Source organism: Anolis carolinensis, chromosome 3 (assembly GCF_035594765.1).
Source record: "Anolis carolinensis isolate JA03-04 chromosome 3, rAnoCar3.1.pri, whole genome shotgun sequence".
Lineage (NCBI taxonomy): Eukaryota > Metazoa > Chordata > Lepidosauria > Squamata > Dactyloidae > Anolis > Anolis carolinensis.
The window spans coordinates 154,238,173-154,261,167 of record NC_085843.1 but is presented as its reverse complement, the minus strand read 5'-3'; the positions used below and the strand labels follow the sequence as shown (position 1 = coordinate 154,261,167).

Sequence of the window (22,995 nt, the reverse complement as noted above, 5' to 3'; positions counted from 1 at the left end):
TGTATTCATATTTCCTAGTATGTTTCATAATCATTTACTATCACTTTGATGACCTAATGACCACAATCCCTGGCTTTTGCAAGAGGGAACAAACAATGGAGTAAATGTTCTTGTTCACATGCCTTGAGAAATATCTAATGGTTCATTGTATACCTGGGTGAGTACTAAAGTCAATAGCAATTGTGTAAGTTCCTCTTTCTTAGGACAATTCATGCCAGGGAAATCCCCAGTATACAGTATAAAAATGCTTCCCTTCCCACTCTTCATCATATCTATCTAGGCTGGCAAGATGCAGTTTCTCAAAGCAACTGGGCTGCTGCTTCTCCTGCAAGGGGCACTTGCTGTAAATGCCTCAACGGTGCTGCCGTCACCCACAAATAGAAGGGTAAGACTGATTGTTGGCAATGTTGTAGGATTGTTATATTGTTGTTTTGTACGATGAAGTCATTACAAATTATGGAGATTCTAAGGTGACTCTGAGCCCCGGTGACGAAGTGCATTAAAGCACTGAGCTGGAGACCAAAAGGTCCCAGGTTCAAACCCCGGGAGCGGCGTGAGCGGCTGCTGTTAGCTCCAGCTCCTGCTAACCTAGTAGTTCGATAACATGCCAATGTGAGTAGATCAATAGGTACCGCTCTGGCGGGAAGGTAACGGCGCTCCATGCAGTCATGCCGGCCACATGACCTTGGAGGTGTCTATGGACAATGCCGGCTCTTCGACTTAGAAATGGAGATGAGCACCAACCCCCAGAGTCAGACATGACTGGACTTAACGTCAAGGGAAACCTTTACCTTTTTACTAAGGTGACTCTATAACTAGATTTTCTTGATATAATTTATTCAGTGGGGTTTTTTTCTTTGCCTTTGCCTTTGCCTGAGGGTGAGAAACAGAACTTGCCCAAAGTCACCCAGTGGGTGGTTCAAACTCTAGTCTTCCAGAGTCCTAGTCCAATTCACGATGCCATGATGACTCTTGCTGTTTGCTACAAGGTGCATCTATCATTCCTATCTTCCTTCTTCCATGAGCAAAGCTCAAAGCTAGGCAGGTTTAGCGGGATGGCAGATTTCAAAAGAGTCTAATGTAAAATAAACGCCTGTAGCATTGTACCACTGCTGTGTTCAGGTCATAGGGAAGCATTCTTCAAAAGGTGATAAGAAAAGGTCAGGATGCTGTCTTAAATGTAGAAAGAGAACTGATTTGCTCATTAATTCATTATGGAAACAAATACTTTAGAAATGGATTTGAGGGAAGAAGGAAGCAGAGGCAGGGATTCCTATTACACCTTTTTGTTTATACATAAATGTCACTGTGCATTATGCTTTATTACTCCCAAAAACTGCAAAAGGACAGCTTTCTACCCCAAGGGCTTTACAGTTTACACAGAGCAGGCAATAGGACTTGAAAGGTGAAAAACCTGTCTTTATTTCAGTTTACATAGGCTTACCAGTTTAACACTAATAGGTAACAATTTTGTCACTAATTGCTATGGACTGGTTCCAAGAAACAGCAAAGGAGACCTCACATGTCTTCCTGGCGTATGTTTGACATTGTAGATGGAGAGCCACCTGCTCTACATATTCACATGCACATAGACAGGTGACAAAGACTAGTGTATCAACAGTGGGACCTGCCAACAAAATGTTGCAGTGTGTCCTTCCCACCCCTTCCTGTTTAAGATGCCAATCAAGCTGGGTCCACACTGCTCTATATTCTAGGATCTGATCCCAGGTTATCTGCTTCGGATTGGGTTACTGTCATATAATCTGGGATAAGAAGATAATCTGGGATCAAATCCTGGGCTATGGGGTAGTGTAGAAGGAGTCTTGGCCCCACATCTTCCTGAAATATTTTATGCTACCAGGACTCAGGTAAGAATCATACAGCCCTAGAAGGTGTTGGGCTGCAATGGATTGGATTTGCAGTCCAACATTGTCTGAAGGGCCATACAATTCCAAACCTTGCATTAGAGGCTCTAGCACAATGGTTCTCAACTTGTGGGTCCCCAGATGATTTGGCCCTCAACTCCCAGAAATCCTAACAGCTTGTAAACTGGATGGGATTTCTGGAAGTTGTCGGCCAAAACACCTGGGGACCCACAGGTTGAGAACGACTGCTCTAGCAAATCACTAGTCTCCTGTCCATTTTCCATTTTTCTTTGCAAGTTGACATTTAGCATTTTGTGACTCCTGGTGCCCTCTGCACATGTCATTAGGCTGGAGTCTACATGTGCACGTAGTTATACCCTTTTGGCATTTAAAAAAGTTTCATAGATGCTTTCAGAAGAACTCTTGGTTAACTATTCTGAGATAGTATAAAAGCAAGTTCCTAACATTCTAACTTAACAGATTCAACAACCCTTCAGACAGAAGTGTGAGCAATCAAAAGAATCCAAGATAACCCTTTTCAGACTAAGAGGTGAAGCTGTGAAGATTAGAGTAGGCTACATTTTCAGTGGCCGGAGACATCTGGAGGAGAGGACAGCATTGTGTTTGCTTCCAGGGTGTCTTCGACTGCCCCTCCTTTACTTTCTCTTGCAAAAGTAACCATTGCTATTCAATTTGATGGCAAACAATGAAGCCTTGTAGATTTTTTCCAGCCTCACACCAGGTAGTTCCTATTTCTGGAAGTGCTTCTGTATGTGTTGTTTTTATGTGTGTAAAAAGGTAAAGGTTTTCCCTGACATTAAATCTAGTGGTGTCTGACTCCGGGAGTTGATGCTCATCTCCATTTCTAAGCTGAAGAGCCGGCGTTGTCCATAGACAAGGTCATGTAGCTGGCATGACTGCCTGGAATGCCATTACCTTCCCACTGGAGCGGTTCCTATTGATCTACTCACATTTGCATGTTTTCTAACTGCTAGGTTGGCAGAAGCTGGGGCTAATAGTGGGAGCTCACCCACTCCCTGGATTCGAACCGCTGACCTTTCAGTCAGCACATTCAGCAGCTCAGCAGTTTAACCCACTATGCCACTGGGGCTTCCTTGCATTTGGTTATCCACATGTATATAAATGTGTTTGCATGCACATATTGCATATGTACATGGGTGTCAGGGGATACAATCTGCCACTGTTTCCAAATTCTGCAGAAATGTACTGTATATACTCGAGTGTAAGCCTAGTTTTTCAGCCCTTTTTTTAAGACTGAAAAAGCCCCCCTCGGCTTATACTCGGGTGAGGGTCCTGGTTGGCTTATATTTGGGTCAGTTTATACTCGAGAATATACAGTACATTTATTATTTTTCTCTATTATTATTTGTATTATTACATTTATTATTTTTCTCTATTAATGTTGATACTATTACATTTATTTTACTCTATTTTATTATTATTATTATTATTATTATTATTATTATTAATACATTTATTATTTCACTCTGATCTTATTATTATTATTATTATTATTATTATTGCATTTATTATTTTACTCTATTTATTATTACTTGTATTATTTTCCTGTATTTATTATTATTATTATTATTATTATTATTATTATTATTATTATTATTACATGTATTATTTTACTCTATTATTATTATTAAAAGAATACATAAGCACATTTACATTGAAGAAGATGAGAATAATGATTTGATCAGAGTTGGACAATCTTATCTTAAATTTGAGTTTTATGTAAATATTCAAAAACATGTAACTTACCGATGCCTCAATTAATGTAATTTTATTGGTATCTATTTTTATTTCTGAAATTTACCACCCTCGGCTTATACTGGAGTCAATGTTTTCCCAGTTTTTTTGTGGTAAAATTAGGTGCCTCGGCTTTTATTCGGGTCAGCTTATACTTGAGTATACACAGTACTGTAGCTCACACTAACTTCTATTCATGCCCTAAAATTCATTATTAAGGAGCTATTTTTAAATATTCTCCCTTTTATCTCCCTTTTAGCTTACTACTCTTCCAGACATCCCCTCACCTGCTGGTCCCTTGAAGCCAACCAGTCACCTGGAGGTAAAGTATTTTGATATTCACCTCTTTGTATTAATAGTATAACTGCATTGTTTGTAATTTATTTTATAGTTGAAGCCATGTAATAGAACGGAAGGAATTCATTCCCAGGTTGGAAAACAGATTTCTTGACATGAAAAGCAGAGAGAAGTTTGCACAATATTCTTTTGGTATTTGACATCCCAGAGTGTTGAGTAAGGATTATTCAGAGAAAACAATGTTTCTAACCCCCTGCAAAAATGTCTGCACTGAAAATGAATTATCTGTGTATAAAACAAAAGGGCATTTTTTGCAGGAATAAACACACATTTTCCCCCCTACATAATAATTTGTCTAAAGCACTTTGGGACATTTAAATATGATGAGAATATTGCAATTGGGTTTTCATTTTTCCAATAGAGAAAAACTACTGTATATTTCCCTTAAATGTGAAGACATAATAGTCAATTATTTATATCCCTACAACTATAGTAGATTGGTTGGTTGCAAAAGAGCAAATCAGCACACCCTGGGTATTTCAGGTAGTTAGGAAAATGTAAGTTTTGCTGAAAGGCATTTCAACTTCTCCATTCTGATTCCACCTAGTCATATAAAATTTTCTTCAAAATGTGTTATACCAACAGGTGGTACTTTGAGAAGCATTGGATACCAGAAGGTGTCATTTACATCCTTTACAATGCTCTAGTGGAGTGGCTCTCAAGCCCTGGTCCTCTGAGTATGTTAGACTTCAGCTGCCAAAATCCTTCAATTTTAAGTTGTGAATTTTAATCTGCATTTTATCAGTGGATTTTAACTTGTATTTTAACTTTGTGTATCTTGTTGTATATCTTTTAATAGTGTTTTATCTCTTGTTTTAATGATGTTGAGCCGCAGGGAGATGTGGTAATAAATTCATTATTATTATTATTAATTATTAATTATTAATTATTATTATTATTCATTTGCTATACTGCTTGGGGCTTTTGGGAACTGAACTAACAAACATCTAGAGGACCAAAGTTTAAGGAACACTGCTTTAGGGCAATGTGTCATCAGTAATATTGTGTGAAACTTAAATGGCAACTCCTATCAACTTATTTAGTTCTGCTGTTTCTGTCACTGTTACTTCCTCTGCCACCAGCAATCATGGATAGGAATAGAACCACAAGATCATAGTAACCTCTAGTGGCTTCTAAATCCATAGGCGAATTAAGCAGTTGCTTCGGACGCAAAACATACGGGGGCACAGTCAAGACTGCTTTTTCTGTTGATTTGTTGTAAAACATGATGTTTTGGTGCTTAATTTGTAAAATCTTAATGTAATTTGATGTTTAATAGGCTTTTCCTTAATCCCTCCTTATTATCCAACATTTTCGCTTATCCAGCGCTTTTATTTTTCAGTGATTAGTTTGGGGGGGGGGGGGGTGCCAAAATTCTGTTTGCCTACACTTGAAAAATACCTAGGACCGGCTCTGTCTGTCCCCCAAATAGGTTCAACAAATAGCTCCCTTAAAGTGGAGATTCACTGTTCCATGGAAATGGAAGCCAACAACTATCACTGCAAGAGGGATCTTTGCCATGGAGTGCCTTAAACACTTAATAGCAATTTGGAGGACAATTTGGAGGACTCCCCTGTGTTCTGTAGTGAACTGTCACCAGAAAGAACCTGCTTCTGCAGTAGCGACCTCTTAACACGGGCTGCTGGAATTGTCACATATCGTGGTGAATCTGGCAACTGCTGTCGGGAGAGGGGGCATGGGGCACCTGTTGACCCATGCCCCACATCACCTGGCTTACATTTAAGGGAAGTGTCAACTGCATGGCCTCCCCACGTTCATTGTGGTGCAACACGGGAAGCCATTAGGTGAGCAACTTACATAAATGCAATAGGAAAGGATTCCTCAGAGAACTAAGACTTCATCATATGGGGCTTACTTTGGTGGCATTTGCCAGTTCAGTCCTAGTTGACCCATGGAGCCCATTGGATCCCATCTCATGACACAAGGGAACTTCTAGAAGGGCTCTGTTTGTCAACTAGTATGGAACCAGCATATGCTGCCGAAGTAAGCCCCATCTGATGAAGTATAGTTATCTGATGAATCCTTTCTTATTGCAAATACAGTAGAGTTTCACTTATCCAAGTTAAATGGGCCGGCAGAACCTTGGATAAGCGAATATCTTGGATAATAAGGAGAGATTAAGAAAAAGCCTATTAAACATCAAATTAGGTTATGATTTTACAAATTATTCACCAAAACATCATGTTATACAACAAATTTGACAGAAAAAGTAGTTTAATATGCAGTAATGTTATGTTGCAATTACTGTATTTACGAATTTAGCACCAAAATATCATGATATATTGAAAACATTGACTGAAAAAATGGCTTGGATAATCCAGAAACTTGGATAAGCGAGGCTTGGATAAGTGAGACTCTACTGTATGTAAGTTGTTCACCTAATCCACAGACCTGTGAAGATTTCAGTTAAAAAAAGAAGCAAGACACTGATGTCACTTCAAAGCCACCTTCTGACTCATTCTGAATGCAGCTGCATGCTTTGCAAAGGACTTATCAGCTGTTGACATACTGTACCTCTTGCTTTGCTGTTGCCACTGCTGTTTTGTTTTTTTTGTTTTTTTAATCTCAACTCATATTAAAAAACAGGATCTAGGAAGGGGCTTGTAGAGAGGAAATAGCCCCAGAGAGTTACATTGTGGACTCCTGCTCAGCCCCATGGCTATCATTGAGTAGTTGAGTAGACCACTGGTTCCTAAAATGTGGCTCCCAAATGGGGTCCCCTTAGCTTGATGTTGGTGTCACAATAATTGGCAACAGTTAAAGGTTTCTGAACACCACCCATTTAACCAAACATGTTAGCAACAACATACAGGAGTTATAGTGCAGAATCTTCTTCAGCTGTACTCCACAAAAAGGAAATCAGCCTGCTTAGCAAGCCTTGCAAATGCTGATTTATTATCAATAAAGGTTTGATATTTGTATACCTAGAGCCATGTAAAAAGTTGGGCCCGGGCTGTGGCGCAGGCAGGAGAGCAAGCCAGCTGCAATTAACTGCAATGAATCACTCTGACCAGGAGGTCATGAGTTCGAGGCCCGCTCGGAGCCTATGTTTGTTTGTCTTTGTTCTATGTTAAAAGGCATTGAATGTTTGCCTATATGTGTAATGTGATCCCCCCTGAGTCCCCTTCGGGGTGAGAAGGGCGGAATATAAATGCTGCAAATAAATAAATAAATAAATAAAAAGTTCAGACGAAAATGGTTTGCAATTGGAAAAAGTTTAAGAAGCCCTGTAGTAGATTACCATCCCTGGATGGGGTTATAATATACTAATAATAACTTTATTTTTATATCCATTTCGGGGTGGCTAACATGCGGCAAAACCCAAATGATCACAATAAAACAAATAAAATACAATCAGAACAAACAAACATTGTCAGCAGTAAAATATTTAAACAGATTAAAAGTACTAAAAAACAATAATGAACTGCCATAAGGAACAAAAGAAAAGCAAATTAAAATAATAAAAGACTGGGCAAAGGTGCATGGAGTGCATGATTAGGAGTCAGAGGGGATCGATAATAAAGTGCTACCGTGTTTCCCCGAAAATAAGACAGTGTCTTTGATTATTTTTTGCTCCCAAAGATGTGCTAGGTCTTATTTTCAGGGGATGTCTTATTTTTCCATGAAGAAGAATTCACATTTATTGTTGAACAAAAAAAATGAACATTTATTATATACTGTACAGTAGTTGTCATCACAAACCAACATAACCAAACCAGACAAACTGTGACTTCTGTCAAGAATTTCTTGTTACTACCATTATTTCCATGTACAACTGGTATGTACATTTACCAATCCTGCATGCTCTGGTGTTTTGTTTGGCGGGCACCGGGCATAATTCTAAACAAAAACTTTGCTAGGTCTTACTTTCGGGGGAGGCCTTATATTTAGCAATTCAGCAAAACCTCTGCTAGGTCTTATTTTTTGGGGATGTCTTATTTTCGGGGAAACAGGGTATGTTATAACTGAGAAAAGACAAATTTGGAGGTGGGGAAACAAGACAAATTGCACTTTCCTTAGATCTTAGGCCCCTTCTACACTGCCCTTACATTCCAGGATCTGATCCCAGGTTATCTGCTTTGAACTGGATTATATGAGTCACCACTGCCAGATAATCTGGGATGAATAGATAATCTGAGGTCAGATTCTAGGATATAGAGCAGTGTAGAAGGGGCCTTAGAACCATCTTTGTCATTGAAAACCTAGATTAAATTTGGTGCCTTGGAATGCTTGGGCCATCTTTGATTTGACCACCAGCTGTAGATTACTGCAATGCAATTTACATAGGGCTGCCCTTGAAAATGACTTGGAAACTGCACCTAGTGGAAAATGCCATAGTTAGACTTCTAGTGCCAGGATTTCATTCATATACCATGCAACAGCAGTTCTGAAAGAATTGTATTGGTTGCCATTTTTTTTTAGTCTGAATTCAAGGTGATGCTGATAATACTTAAAGCCTTGCTTGGGACCTTAATACTTGAGGGAGTGACCTTATCTCTATATATCCGTGCCTGATAACTGAGATCTATTGGAGAGACTCCCCTCTGTGTCCCACCACGAACAAATACATTGTGGGAAAGTATCTTCCCTGAAGTGGCACATTGGTTGTAGAGGTGCATATGTCCTATGGTTTGTAGTTGTAGAGATGCATATGTCCTATTTTAAAACATTTTTAACCAGTTTTAAATCATAAACTAATTTTTATTTTAAATGAATTTTATTGTCAGATGCCCTGAGATCTTTGGATAAAAGTAATAAATAAATAGACCAGAATTGTATCTGCAATTTTGGGTAAAGATGCAATGGCTTGTGCTTCCTTCCTGCTACTGAATGACACCAGTGAAATCTTGATTATGCAGAGTCTCATTATGTGAAAAGAGCCATGCTCTGACTGTGGAGAATTCTGAAAGCATCACCTGGCAGAGAAAGCTGAAAAGGATGGCTGAGCTGCTGGTGCATTTCTCCTTTTCTTGGTTATCTCTGCCTATCTTCTAATATGAGAGCAGAGACAGTAATTATCTGTGAAAGAAAGATAAGATGAAGCAGAGACAAACAAGAGGGCAATAAAGAGTCCCCTGGAAATTGAAAACAGAAAGAAGAAGGGGGTCAGGTGCTGTCTCATCTCTTCCAGAGTTCTCTCTGGGTTTTTTCTTTTTTGGAGGGAGGGAGACCATAATATTATTCTCTGCAATGCCTCCTACTTGCAAAAAAGCATTGTAGGAAAACAGTAGCTTTGGTCATTTTGGAAGGAGGGGTCTTTAGAGATGCACACCACTTTTTAATAGTTTGTTTTAGCTATATTGTAGGTTTAATATTAAATACAAGTAGGCAGTTTGAACACCAGAAGAAAATTCCACTGTCCCACATTAAACCTTTATATCCTTTGATACAGATATCTTATAGAATGCCCCAATTCCGGTTCTGTCTCCTTTCTCTGTTTCTAACCCTTTCACTAGTTCGCCTTAGTTCTCATCTCCAAACTTTCTATACATTTTTCTCAGGTCTATTCCTAAATTACATGAAATTGTGGGAGAAGGGCGTGCCTGCTTGCTACCACTTCTGTGTTACAAAATATATTGTCTATCAGTTAGCTCTAGCAAAGGATATGACCTGAATATGTCCAGCTATTCTCATTCATTTGTCAAGTCCAAGGGCAGATCTGCACTGATCCATAATCTGGGACTGATCTGGTGTGTCCCATGCTGGATATGTGTATATAGTGTTCCCTCACTACTTCGCGGTTCACTTTTCGCGGATTTGCTGTTTCATGGTTTTTCAATAAACTCTAAAAGACTATTATAAATCCTGAAAAATACATTTTACAGCCTAAGGAAGGGAGGCAGGAGAAGCCAAAGGGAGAGAAAAGGGGCCCAAGCGGCAACGGGAGGAGGAGGCAATTTACCAACACACGATTGGTTGATAAAGACTTAAAATAGTGTATAACTACTAAAATAATGTGTAAATATTAAAATAAATATAGTGTCCCTACTTTGCGGATTTTTACTTATTGCGAGTGGTCCTGGAACCTAACCCCAGCGATAAGTGAGGGAACACTGTATACGAGGGTTATCCAGAAAATAGATTAGGTTTTGGAATTAAAAATGAATAAAGTATAGGAGAAAACATTTACCATATGCAGTTGAAAGCCACACCCAAATACTACTTCTCAACATAGTCGCCATTCAAATCTATGCACTTATCAAAGCGATGAATGAGCGTTGCAACTCCTTCCCCACAAAACTCTGCCGCTTGCATCCTCAACCAGCCGGTCACCCCTTCCCGCAGCTGTGCATCGTTGCTAAAATGCAAGCGGCAGAGTTTTGTGGGGAAGGAGTTGCCAAGCTTATTCATCGCTATGATAAGTGTCTAGATTTGAATGGCGACTATGTTGAGAAGTGGTATTTGGGTGTGGCTTTCAACTGCAAATGTTTTCTCCTATACTTTGTTCATTTTTAATTCCAAAATGTAATTAATTCCTGGATAACCCTCGTATGTTATGTACCCACCCACCGGGCAACGTTGAGGTGTGACAGAGTGTCCCCAATGCCAAGCTGTGCAGCCACCCTTCCTGTCCCTTCTAGCCTCTGTGACATGATGGTTTCCAGCTGTGATGTGGGTTCTGCCAGTCCAACTATTCCTATAGGTCCAAAGTTGGGGGAAAACTTGGATTCTGGTTCAGAATTCAGAATTTCCCCCAACTATGGTTAATGTAGGGAAATGCCGCATTAAAGTGGCTTTGCTCTGCATTACCCTGGATCAGCCCCATACAGTATTTAGCTGCCAGGGGGCTGATTTAGCTCTACACCAACCTAAATGTTCAGTATAAATTGGCTCCAGGACTTCATGTAAGCATTATCTCTAGGCAAAACCACAGTGATAATCCATTTCATAGAGATCTGATAGCCAGGTCTAATTTGGGTTATTCTTGTTGCTTAAAGGATTTTGGAGTGGATGTGGTACCATAAAGCTCCTGGAAGTTGGAGAAAAGTACCATCCCCCCTCACCTTCCAAACACAAATGTCATATTCCAATATAGGTATTTCCTCAGAGTTTGGAAAGAGGCAGAGAGGAGTGCCGGGCTCTGTTTTTGACATTGGTGCATCCATACCCCACTCCCACTCTCCACTACAGAGGCAACAGCCAAGTGGGAAGGGAAATTTGCAGATGAGACTGGATCTACACTACCATATAATCCAGTTTCTGAATCCAGATTATCTTCTTTGAATTGGATTATATGAGTCTACATTGCCATATAATCCAGTTCAAAGCAGGTAATCTGGATTCAAAAATTGCATTATATGGCAGTGTAGATGGGGCCTGAAAGTTGGAGTTTAGAAAGTGGGGATAACTGTTTCCAGATAACATGGTACACTTTTGGGATTAGAATGAAGAAGATTGCTTTCTTCAAGAGTTTTTAGGATATGGACAAAGGATTGTTGTGCTTTAATTTTTCAGGCAAGTCCTCTACCTTCCAATGTGGAGGTCATGTTCATTTTGTGGGAACAGGGATTTGGGGCTTTCTATGACAAAGAAGAAAGCAACAATAACACAGGAACATCAACAATTGGTGTTTATAAAATTATGAGTTAGGGAGCACTTTGGGGAATTGCTGACCTAAATATCCAAGTTCCTTTTCCTTACTTTGAACATATTTCCGCCTTGAAAACACAATAACAAGAATGGGAAAAACCAACTTTCAAATGCTGGTGGAACCTCTAAACAGATTGGTATATGTATAATGAGCAATTGGAAGATAATAATAGTATGGGGCTGGTGACTCATAATACAAGCAATTCAGACAGAAGGCTGAAGTAAAAATGATGTGAAGTCTTTACAGTTCACACCTTCGGGGTCTATACAGTCTTTTGAGTATGAGCATAAAAGAACCAGAGCTGCAAAAAGACAGAGCCCCGGTAAATTGGAAATATGGATGATTAAATAGCCCTATCTCTCGTGATTCTCTCAGAAACTCCCTGTATGGAGTAGGGATCATAGATACCAAGGGCAGGGAATCTTCCAGTTGAAGAAATTAACCTCTCAATCTGCCCAGTCTCTACCATCGTGGTCTTGAGCTGTGATTTGGACTCAGTCTAGGACACTCATTGTTTAAGTAAATATAAATATATTGCAAATAGTGTGTCAAACGGAGCTTGAGGTAGACACAGATGAACACGTTATAAAAGTACAGTTGTCTAAACAGAGAGCTTCCCAGCACCCAAAACCACACCAGTTCTTTAGAAAGCTGCACAAATAGCAATTAAGTAGTCCAGATGCTGTAGATTAAGTAATTTCTAATTTTGGGAAAAAGATTGACTTGCTTATTGTTAATATAGCAGTCAATTTAGACAATATTCCAGTTGTTTTTCATTAGCTCAGCCCTACAAGTAGTTGTGCAATAAGTTTACTTGAAATCGTGCAATTGACTCTGGATCGGCCTTAGACCTTGCTTTTTGGATGCTGTGTCTTAACATATGTTTTTTACCTATGCTTATTTTAATTTTAATGTAATTTTCTCATGTTTTATGCTGTAGGCACTATATAGTACCATTTGTAAGCTGCCTTGAGTCCCCCCAGGGGTTGAGAAAGGCAGGATATAAATATGGTAAATAAATAAATACGAACCATTCATATCTGAACATGGGTTCAATTCAAAAATTGTTCAGAATGTAGTAGTAGTAGTAGTAGTAGTAGTAGTAGTAGTAACAACAATAATTTTATAAATAATTTTATACAGTGTATGTTTTCTTCCCTTTGCAAGTATCATCAGAAAAATGTCACCTAAGTATGTCACTGATTTTTTTCCCCTCTTTCTAATTTTCTTACAGCCATTTGCCAATGTGACTGGCTCTTTGGATGACCATGGTGTGTGCCAGTGCTCTGTGTACCTCCCAGATACCGCATTTCCTGTGGATAGGGTCGAGAGAATTGAAATCTTAGCTCAACAGCTCTCTGTGAAATTTGACATAGAGATCTCTAAAGTAAGTGATTTTAAAAACTTTTTTAAGACAATGCATTTCTGTAGTTAACAGACATGTATTGCCAAGTCTAACATGAGAAAAATAAATACATTTGTCTCTGACATGATTTAAAAAACCTATGGATTTATTCACCATTCAGCAGTTTATTCAATGGCTTTACTTTAACTGGGACTTCCAACAGATCTGTGACTTCTTTGTAATACAGTCATATAAGTATTGCTGGAAAAGAACTAATTACAAGACAAGCAACTAGTTATTTGTAAGTCATTTTTCCATGATCTATTATATTTTTGTGAAATAATTGGTAAATAAAGTAGTTAAATGTTACCCTTCTTTTTGGTGCAAATCTGAAAACACCTCTGTGAAAAATAAGCAAAGGAATCTTTTAAGAGTCTATGGATATAAAATTCCCTTATTAGTCTTTCTTCTGCTGTAACCTCAGGGGAAGCTCATGTTAGAAAGGGAAGCAGGCAGCGTATGGCGAAAATCAAATGGAAAGTGGTCTCTTGATCATCTTACACTATAAAAAGGAGCAATAATAGCCTGATGTGCTCCCCTTTGTCTTAAAATATTGTCAGAAGGGGTGGAAGGGGATCAAGAGTTCTCCATAATATGTCAAAATGTTTGACAATCAAATATTTTCACAATGTTGGGGGTGCATCTAATTAAGACGAAGCTCCTTGTGCTGTTTGGGTTGTTAGCTGCAGGAATTCAGATCCCATTTCCCTTGCAAAATTCTAGAGAGAGAAAACACCCATAAATAAGCCTCAACTTCTATAATCTCCAGGAAACCGGAAAAAACTACTACACAGCCAAGATCCAGCATTTGACATTGGTTGCTTGATGAAAAATATGCAGGGTTTCAATTAGGTGTCCAGGAGAAATGGTTTGACTGCTTCAGGAACCAGACGTCGTAACAAATGAAGTGTCCTTGAATTAATCAGGAGGAAAGACAGAGCACTAAATTATAAATTCTAGCCATAAATATTCATAAACTTTCTCACAGTATAATCAGAAAGAGATAAGAAGTTTATGCATTAAAAAAATCTCACAACAGGGAGGTGGTGAAGGAGACTGAGGCAGTCCACTGGAAACACTTGTTTTTGTTCAAACAATTTTCTTTGAACTCATTGGAGTATGATACACAGATCCCCTAATCTGGCAGGAAAAATGTAGTGGGGGATAGTGAGGGCATCCCTGCATTTGCTCACAAATGTTTCAAGCTACTCATGTTGTGAGTTATCTCTGTATTCATCTCTGATATTGTTGAAATTTCCTTGCACCTTTATGCACAAACAGGGAAAGGAATTGTCAATGGAAATAATTTATGTAGAACACTGTTGGGTCTGGAGCCTTCAAAACAACCTTCAATGATTGACCTTTGTAGGTTTGACCTATTTGCCCACTTAATATAGACCCATAGGTTTGCCTTCTCAGTATTACATTTAATTGCACTTTAACGACTATGTCAGCTGGGCAATTACCCGTCCCTGATGATTTTGACATATTTTGCACTTTGGCCCTGATCCGTGAACTCAACTCATGTTTTTAACACCTGACTAATATGTTGACCTTTTATGATTGTTTTTATCAATTACTGTTGTTTTATTGTTGATTGATTTGTTTTATTGCTTTGTTTGCTTTTATATTGTTGTTTCTGGGAATGGCCCCATGTAAGCCGCCCTGAGTCCCTTCGGGGAGATGGGGCGGGGTATAAGAATAAAGTTGTTGTTATTATTATTATTATTATTATTATTATTATTATTATTATTAGTGTTGGAGGATCTAGGTTCAGGAAGTGCTTACCTTTGGTGTTATGCCTCCAGGTGCCATCCTTCTCCTACTGGTTATTTTAGTGGCAAATAGAGATGTGTGCAGTATTCGTTTCTCCCATTTCATTAGTTCTTTTGTTCTTTTCATTTTGGGAAGGAGCATAAAATGTGAATACCTCCCCCCATGAAAATTAGCTTGAAATGAAAGAAAGCTGGAGTGGTTATCATTTACTTGCCTGCTTTTCATGAGCACAGTTTAATCCTTTTGATTAATCCACTAGCAAACAAAAAGTAAACCCTCATTTACTCTCCTCTTCCAGGAGGTGATAACTCTTCCTTATCTGGAAGTGGGAAGCCTCCTTAAAATGCCTTGGAGAATGCATGGCTCCTCCTCCCTCCTCCTTGGCTCTTGGAGCTGCCACCTTGGGCTGTGGCTGCTTCTGCCTCCATCGCTCTTGCAAGCAAGGTGCCTCCTCTTCCCCCTTCATGCCTCTTACTCTCCCTCATCTTCCTCCTCTGCACTTTTTACTTCTTACTTCACACCCCCTTTTCTTCCTCCTTTGCTTCTCCTACTCTAGAGTAAGCCAGGAAGCAGCAGCAGCAATGACCCAGGGTGACAACTCCAAGAGCTGAAGAGGAGGGGAGGAGAGGGTAAGAGGTGTGAAGGATGAAGAGGAAGGGGGCTGGATGCACCTTCCTTGCACGAGAGATGGAGGTGGAGAAGGAGAGGAAGGCAGCAGCAGAGAGCTAGAACCCAAGATGTCTGCTCCAAGATAAACCATGTCATTTCCAAAAATGAAACAAACAGAAATGGATAGCGATTCTATACAAATGCACAAGCCTAATGGCAAAGAAAAAGCAAGCTTTTCCATTGATTCCCGAGGAAGCTATTGAAAGGATTGGCTGAACTTAATGCAAGGTCAGGAAACTCATTGCCCTCAGGATGTCAAGGCAGTGGTGCAGGATGATGGGAATTCCAGTCCACCAGTATTCATGGTGCCACAGGTGGTCCACTCATCTCTGAAGGAAGCTTTCTTTTTGCCTAATCTGCTCCCCGTAATTCAATGCTTAGAAGGAACTGTGCTGCAAGAAGGGTTTTTGGAAGTGCACGTTAGGAAAGTTCCCTCACTCATGTCTTTTAGGAAGCAGCTGAAGACCTGGATGTGGGACCAAGCTTTTGGCCCATCCTACGATACGGTTGATATCATCTGATGTATTCTTTGGATTAATGTGAAGTTGAATACAGACTTGCTCTGACTTTTGGCCCAATGCTACTGGCCCTGTTGTAACGGTCACACTGTGTTTCACTGTTTTAATGGGGTATGATATTGGTTTTTAAGTGTGTTTTTACGATTGTTTGTTTTTGCTATATTTTGTATTATATGTGGCATTAATTGTCAAGAGTCAGACGCCAATTAGCGAACAAAAAGAGTTTATTCAGCAGATAAGCCAAAAAGTAATGTTAACACAGAAAAAACCTTGAAACACTTCACTATCAGTGCTTCAAGAGCAGTTCAAACAAAAATATAATTCAGCAACACAAGCAGGTAAAAACAAAGCTAAACAAACTTAGTGCAAACTGCACTTTCCGAGTCCAAGCCCTGCCAGCCGGCTCTGTAGTTTTCAAAGGAACAGTTCCCAAAAGAAAACACCAAATTGGTCAGGAAACAAACAAACAAACTAAGAATGCAGTAGACTGCTTCCACAATGTGGATAAAGCCGAAGGCTCCAAAAGGATGGTGAAAAGACGTCGTCCGGGATTCCAAGGTCAGGTCAGGAGATAACAGCAGTGTCCAAAGAGCAAGCCAGGAGTCAAAAGCCGATAGTAGTCATCAATCACAGGGCGAAGGCAGTAGCAAGGTCAAATTCCGATCCAAGGTCTGAAGAGGGTGCAGTCATCCAAAACAGGTCCACGATAAGACACAGCGAGAGCCAAGCTAGGTGATAACAGCAGATTCAAATCATAGTCCAAGTCCAGTCTTCATGGAAACACAGAGATCCCAATGGCGCCTCAGCAACACCTTGCCACACGCAAAGTGCAGTGGCCAAACATTCCCATTTTATTCCCCTTCCTCCTGGGTGACCAAACACCCACACCCAAACACCAGGTGTCCCAAATCTACTCAGAGTCTGAGCTCCACACAGCTAGAGCTCGTGGATCTGGAGTACCTAGCAATTCGTCGGAGTCCCAATCATCCTGCCCACACTTAGCCCCATGAACACTTAAAGAACCATCCTCCCTTCTCCAAGCATCCCAATTGGGATCAGCTCCTGCAGAAACCCCAGGTTCAGAAGTATCCATAGACCCCAAATCCCCAAACATCTCCGGTGGCTGTGCCCATTCAGTGCCCGCTTCCCCAGCCACCACCTGTTCCTCAGCATCCATCTCCCCATCTGAATCTTCCTCAGAAGATCCCCCATATAACTCTCTAAGTCGCTTCCTGCGCAACTCCTCCCGTGAACCCTCATCACGAGGGTTTTTTCTTCCTCTTCGAATTCCATCCCCATCAACCATAATCCCCGAAGGCGCAGTCACAACATTAATCTTGCCATTATGTAAGACTGCTCTGGGTCTCCCTGGGGGAGAAGAGCGATATATAAAATAAATAAATAAATAAATAAGTGCAGCCTACCTTTCCCGGGTATAGATTTCCAGCAGGTGTTTGGAAGAGTGTCCACCCAGGGAATAAATGAACTCTTTCTTTCCATTTTTGAGCTCCCATTTGTACAGGGGAAAAATACTTGCCTCCAATTTACCATTGGTCAATTTTCCAAAGCATTTCCTATTCCTTTGTGCCTATTGAAGGAATGTTTTTAGCTAATAGCTAATCAGTGAATACAGAAAGAGTAATCTTCTCAGTTGGTACTTTGACTATGAATTACGACTGTTGTTCTCCTTTGAACCAGTGTCTGATTAAAGTAATGAATCTTGGGAAATCAATTCCGCCAAACCCCTAACCCCAACCTCTGTTGCACTGCGGTATGTCTGGGCAGCTCAGCCTAGCAGGGTGGCAACCATCAAGCTAGATACAAAGTGACATATCGTCCGACATGAGCTTGTCAGATAACACATCAGGTCAGACATGAAAACAGAGCTTCACTACAGGGGTGTTAAAGATACTAGCTTACTTATGACAGTTATATATATATATATATATATATATATATATATATATAGGGAGAAAAAATAAAGAGCTTTGTCAGGAATGTCCTTTAGTCTTCAACATTGAGGTCATTTGGTAGAAAAGTAAAATAAATACAGCTCCATATGTAATTGTTCCATATAAACATCACTCTTGTTATTTCCCACTGTCAAATGATTGATGGTGCTTGTAAATGCATTATTGTTCTTGAAAATGAGTCAGAGACAAAGGAAAGATAGGTACTCCAATACCCGACATAAAGGTTGTACTTCTGAGCGTCTGTCAGATACGTTCTTGTGCCATATACAAACTCTTTCTTTTGGAATTTCTTTTTGGGGTCACTCTTCTGAGTGAGTGTTTGGTTTATGCAAATTGTTGCCTTGACACATCAGTCCATTAACACATATCAGTTTCTGTGGTTTGCTTTTGCAACATGACAGACTAATTGGTGGTTAAACTGAGCTGAAAACCAGGGGGGAAGAACGTGTATGGTTGCAAATTCTTTGAGTAACCTTTGAAGAGATGCAGTATTTTTTGGTTGGTTGTACACATTTGGATTCAGGAAATTGCAAAATTACAAGAAACCAAGAAGGAAATGGATGTAGTTAATTTCATTTTACTCAATTATGGTCATGATATGTATTTTATTTGATAAACATTTTAAAATTGTAAAATATTACTCATTTCCTCCTATGGTGCAATCCACCCCAATTCTCCTTTCAATCATAGCAAAGGGCTTCAAATGCCTAACCAAATCTGACTGAAATTTCAACTCTTTTTCCGAGTTCGGTTTTAGGAGGTGCTGCTAGTTAAGACCAACATGACTTATAAAAATGCCAACAGGGTTTAGGTGGATATTTGCTGGATCAATATAGACCTTCACAACATCACCTAGTTGATAATGACAGTTAAACTGGTGTGAAACAACAGTACTGGAGAGATTATTGAGCCTAAAGGTTTTCGTATTTTTTCCTCTTGGAAGTAATTTTGGAATGAATCATAGAATCATAGAATCATAGAATAGTAGAGTTGGAAGAGACCTCATGGACCATCCAGTCCACCCCCCTGCAAGAAGCAGGAAAATCTCATTCAAAGCACCCCCGACAGATGGCCATCCAGCCTCTGCTTAAAAGCCTCCAAAGAAGGAGCCTCTACCACAGTCCGGGGGAGAGAGTTCCACTGCCGAACAGCCCTCACAGTGAGAAAGTTCTTCCTGATGTTCTGGTGGAATCTCCTTTCCTGTATTTTAAGCCACTTTTCCGTGTCCTAGTCTGCAGGGCAGCAGAAAACAAGCTTGATTTCATCAGAGCATTTTTGTAGGATCTGGAGAAGGATTTTTGTGTCATTCCGCTGTACTCTGATGCAGTTTTCTGTTGAACTCAATAAAAATCACTGAGAAGAATGTAACTGATCAGCGATTACACTTTTCCTATCCTGCAGACATTTTACTTTATCTATGTCATTTATCTGTAAACTTCGCTATGTATTCTGGTCTAAAAATAAAGACAATGTTAGATAAGCCTCTGTGCTTCAGTTATACCCATGTAATCATATTTTGATCTCGACGAGATTGCAGAGGTGCAATGAGGCAAAACTTATCTTTGAAAAAGGTACCTTAAATACATTTTCTAAAATGGAATGCATCCCTTTGTATATTTATAGGTTAGCCAATACACCAAAGACATTGAATTGTATGAAAAAAGGATTCTGAACTTGACAAAAAAGATCGAGTATTTGGAGAAGACCAGCGTTTCTTACACTGAACTGGACTTCCAGTTAATCAGACTGGAAATCCAAGAAATGGAGAAACTGGTGACTCAATTGAAAGTATCTCTATCTGGGAACAACGTGATTGTCGAACAGTTATATATAGAGGTATGGTAAAATCTTTTCCCTGTGGACATTTCTCTCTATTTCAAATATTTATTTATTTATTTATTTACAGTATTTATATTCTGCCCTTCTCACCCTGAAGGGGACTCAGGGTGAATCACATTATATACATATAGGGCAAACATTCAATGCCCATAAACACATCGAACCGAGACAGAGACAGACAAACGCAGAGGCAATTTAACCTTCTCCTGAGGGGATGTTCGATTCTGGCCACAGGGGGGAGCAGTTGCTTCATCATTCCAATGTCGTAACAGCACTTCCTCATTCCAATGTCGTAAATTAGTTAAACTTGCCTCCCCACTTTTATAAGTGGTACCTTATTTCCTACTTGATAGATGCAACCATCTTTCGAGTTGCTAGGTCAGCAACGAGCAGGGGCTATTTTTTATTTTTAATTGATGGGTGCTCACCCCGCCACGGGCTGGCCTCGAACTCATGACCTCATGGTCAGAGTGATTTATTGCAGCAGGCTGCTCTCCAGCCTGCGCCACAGCCCGGCCCTATAGCTTTAATGTGATCTTCCTGAAAATGTGCAAGATAGTTCTTTCTAGTAGTCCTTTCTAGTAGAGGAGCCCCAACTGCATGAGGTAGGAAGAAAAGTACTACCTGTACCTTGAGTTGAGGTCACATTGACATACACTGTATGAAAGTGAACCCTCCCGTGTATGCACATTACTGGTGCACATGGCATGGGTGATTTTCCATCTCAGCACTACCATAGGGCTTTGGAGCCAGACATTCAAAAACCAATAGATTGTCAGGGAGAGCTGCTCATGGTAGCCATTCTCCAAAGCAGAAAAGGTTGTCTTGGACTTGTATCAATAAAAGCAGTGGCAATGAGAGGTGGTGTGTTCGCTTCCCCTTTCCACTGCTACCTGAGGGCCACACCTCATAGAATAATAATAATATTATAATAACTTTATTTTTATATCCTGCCCCATCTCCCCGGAGGGACTCGGAGCGGCTTACATGGGGCCATGCCCGACAACAATACAATAACAACAATAAAACAATAAAACAAGATTGGCAATAAAACAATGTTGCATCAATAAAAACATAACATCAATAAACAGTTATAAAAGTCAGCGCATGGCATAAAATGGTTAAAAACAGGGCTAAAAACACGGAGCTGGGCCAAGGGGAAAAACTTCAGCGTGGTAGAGGTGGTTTCACAGTTTAAAAATCAATAAAGGGCAAACCCTGATGCTAACCAACTCCAAAGGCCTTAAAAACAAATGGGCCACGATAGTGAACCTATAGAGAAGTAAGAAGATGGGCACAGGGCATGTTTTAAATTAAAAGCCACACTCCAAATTGCAATTTTGTGCATTTTTGAATTAGTAGATTGAGACAGAAATGAGATCAGCCTGCAGATTATAAATGACCAGAAAGAAACAGAAAGAGACCAGAAAGAGAGTGGTTGAGCCTACCCTTTAAAGTCATCTCACAATGTAACTATAGCAAGGAAAGAAATGAAATCACACAATTAAAAAAAAATCCCAGGGAATTAAAAGAAATAGCACCATACTGGGAACAAAAACAACCACTTGTAAAACCAAATGTTTTTCTCTGAAGTGTAGCATCTGCCCGACATCTGTCCCATAATTGGTGGCGGAGGGAAATGTATTCATAGAAACTCCACCTTTCCTCTTGATGTTTTTGCCATTAATAAAGGGAAAAGAAACATGGCAAACATGAGTTTTCTAAATGAACATGCGTGTAAGCTAAAGTCATTTGTGCCACTTTATTTGCCTAGATTAAGAATTTGAGTCTTATGGTGACTGAAGTGGAATCACTCGACAAACATAACATCCTTGCAGTCCGCAGAGAAATTGCATCTCTACAAAGGAAATTGCAGGACTGTGAAGCAAGCAGAAACCAGAGCACTAACCATTACTTTCCACCCGGTAAGCACTTATTTTAAATGGAAATGCTTGTATAGCAGAGAGCCATTTCTTTGTTATTCTTTCTTAGTCTACATAGTTTATCATTCGTCCTGATAATTTTTCCTCATAACTGCTTTGCTTTTTAAATATGTATTTATACTCATCCTCAAGTGATGACCAGCATTATTAATTTTCCCTGCTTCCAGTATAGCATTCTGTGGCCATTGCCACACTTTATCAAACTGAATGAAACAATAAGCATATAAAAGAGGAGGATGTTACTGAAGAGACTTTAACTGATTCTTTTTATTTTGAAAGATTTAATTCACACATTTCATCCAAGCAGTGTGTTCCAAGGCATCTCGCTATACTATGGAAAGCATCAGTATTATAAAGAAAAGCATTCACCCCCAAACCTTCAAAATAGTATAACAAACAGAAGAAAACAGCTACACATGTTATATAAAAATCATCACATATAAATGTCATCTAAAGGCTGAGTAAACAAAAGCGACTTCAGTTTGTGCCAGGGCTGTGCAGAATTGACAAGGAACATTTCTCAGCCTGTTCAATGATCTCAAAGCTGGCTGAGTTTTTCCCCAGTTATATTTTGGAAGAAAGACATAAAGGATTTTTGTGGGGAAGGACAAAAGATAGAGTGACTATTATTCTATTTTTTTTCCATACAATCATTATTCTGAGGTACTTTTTTGAACCTTGAGAAATTCAAAATCTCTGTAACGTTAAAAACAGTAACTCAGGCCCCTTCAAAACAAGCTGAATAAAATCCCAAATCCCACATTATCTGCTTTCACCTGGAATATATGGAAGTGTGATAACCCAGATCAAAGCAGATATTGTGGGATTTTATGCTTTGATATTCTGGGTTATATGGCTGTGTGGAAGGGCCCTTAAGGTAGATAAAGGTAAAGGTTTTCCCCTGACATTAAGTCTAGTTGTGTCCGACTCTGTGGGTGCTCATCTCCATTTCTAAGCCGAAGAGCAGGCGTTGTCCATAGACGCCTCCAAGGTCATGTGGCCGGCATGACTGCATGGAGCACCATTACCTTCCCACCAGAGCGCTACCTATTGATCTACTCAATTTGCATGTTTTCGAACTGCTAGGTTGGCAGAAGATGGAGCTAACAGCAGGAGCTCACTCTGCTCCCTGGTTTCGAACCTTTCAGTCAGCAATTACAGCATCTCAGCAGTTTAACCTATTGCGCCACCAGGGGATCCTTTGAAGGTGTCAATCAAGTGACTAAACTGTACCATCCAAATAGGTTCAGCACATTGAATAG

The 22,995-nt window shown here is 39.7% G+C and overlaps 1 protein-coding gene across 1 annotated transcript in view; it reads left to right on the top strand.

Moving 5' to 3' along the window:
* The first annotated feature begins 260 nt into the window (after positions 1 to 260).
* Positions 261 to 22,995, top strand: part of olfm4 (olfactomedin 4) — a 45,070-nt gene continuing 22,335 nt past the window's right edge. Inside the window, exons 1-5 of the mRNA XM_003218641.4 lie at positions 261 to 385; positions 3,901 to 3,963; positions 12,845 to 12,997; positions 19,575 to 19,787; positions 21,565 to 21,715. Of these exons, the coding sequence (XP_003218689.2) occupies positions 290 to 385; positions 3,901 to 3,963; positions 12,845 to 12,997; positions 19,575 to 19,787; positions 21,565 to 21,715 (676 nt within the window). The 5' untranslated portion in view covers positions 261 to 289. The remainder of the gene's footprint in view (positions 386 to 3,900; positions 3,964 to 12,844; positions 12,998 to 19,574; positions 19,788 to 21,564; positions 21,716 to 22,995) is intronic.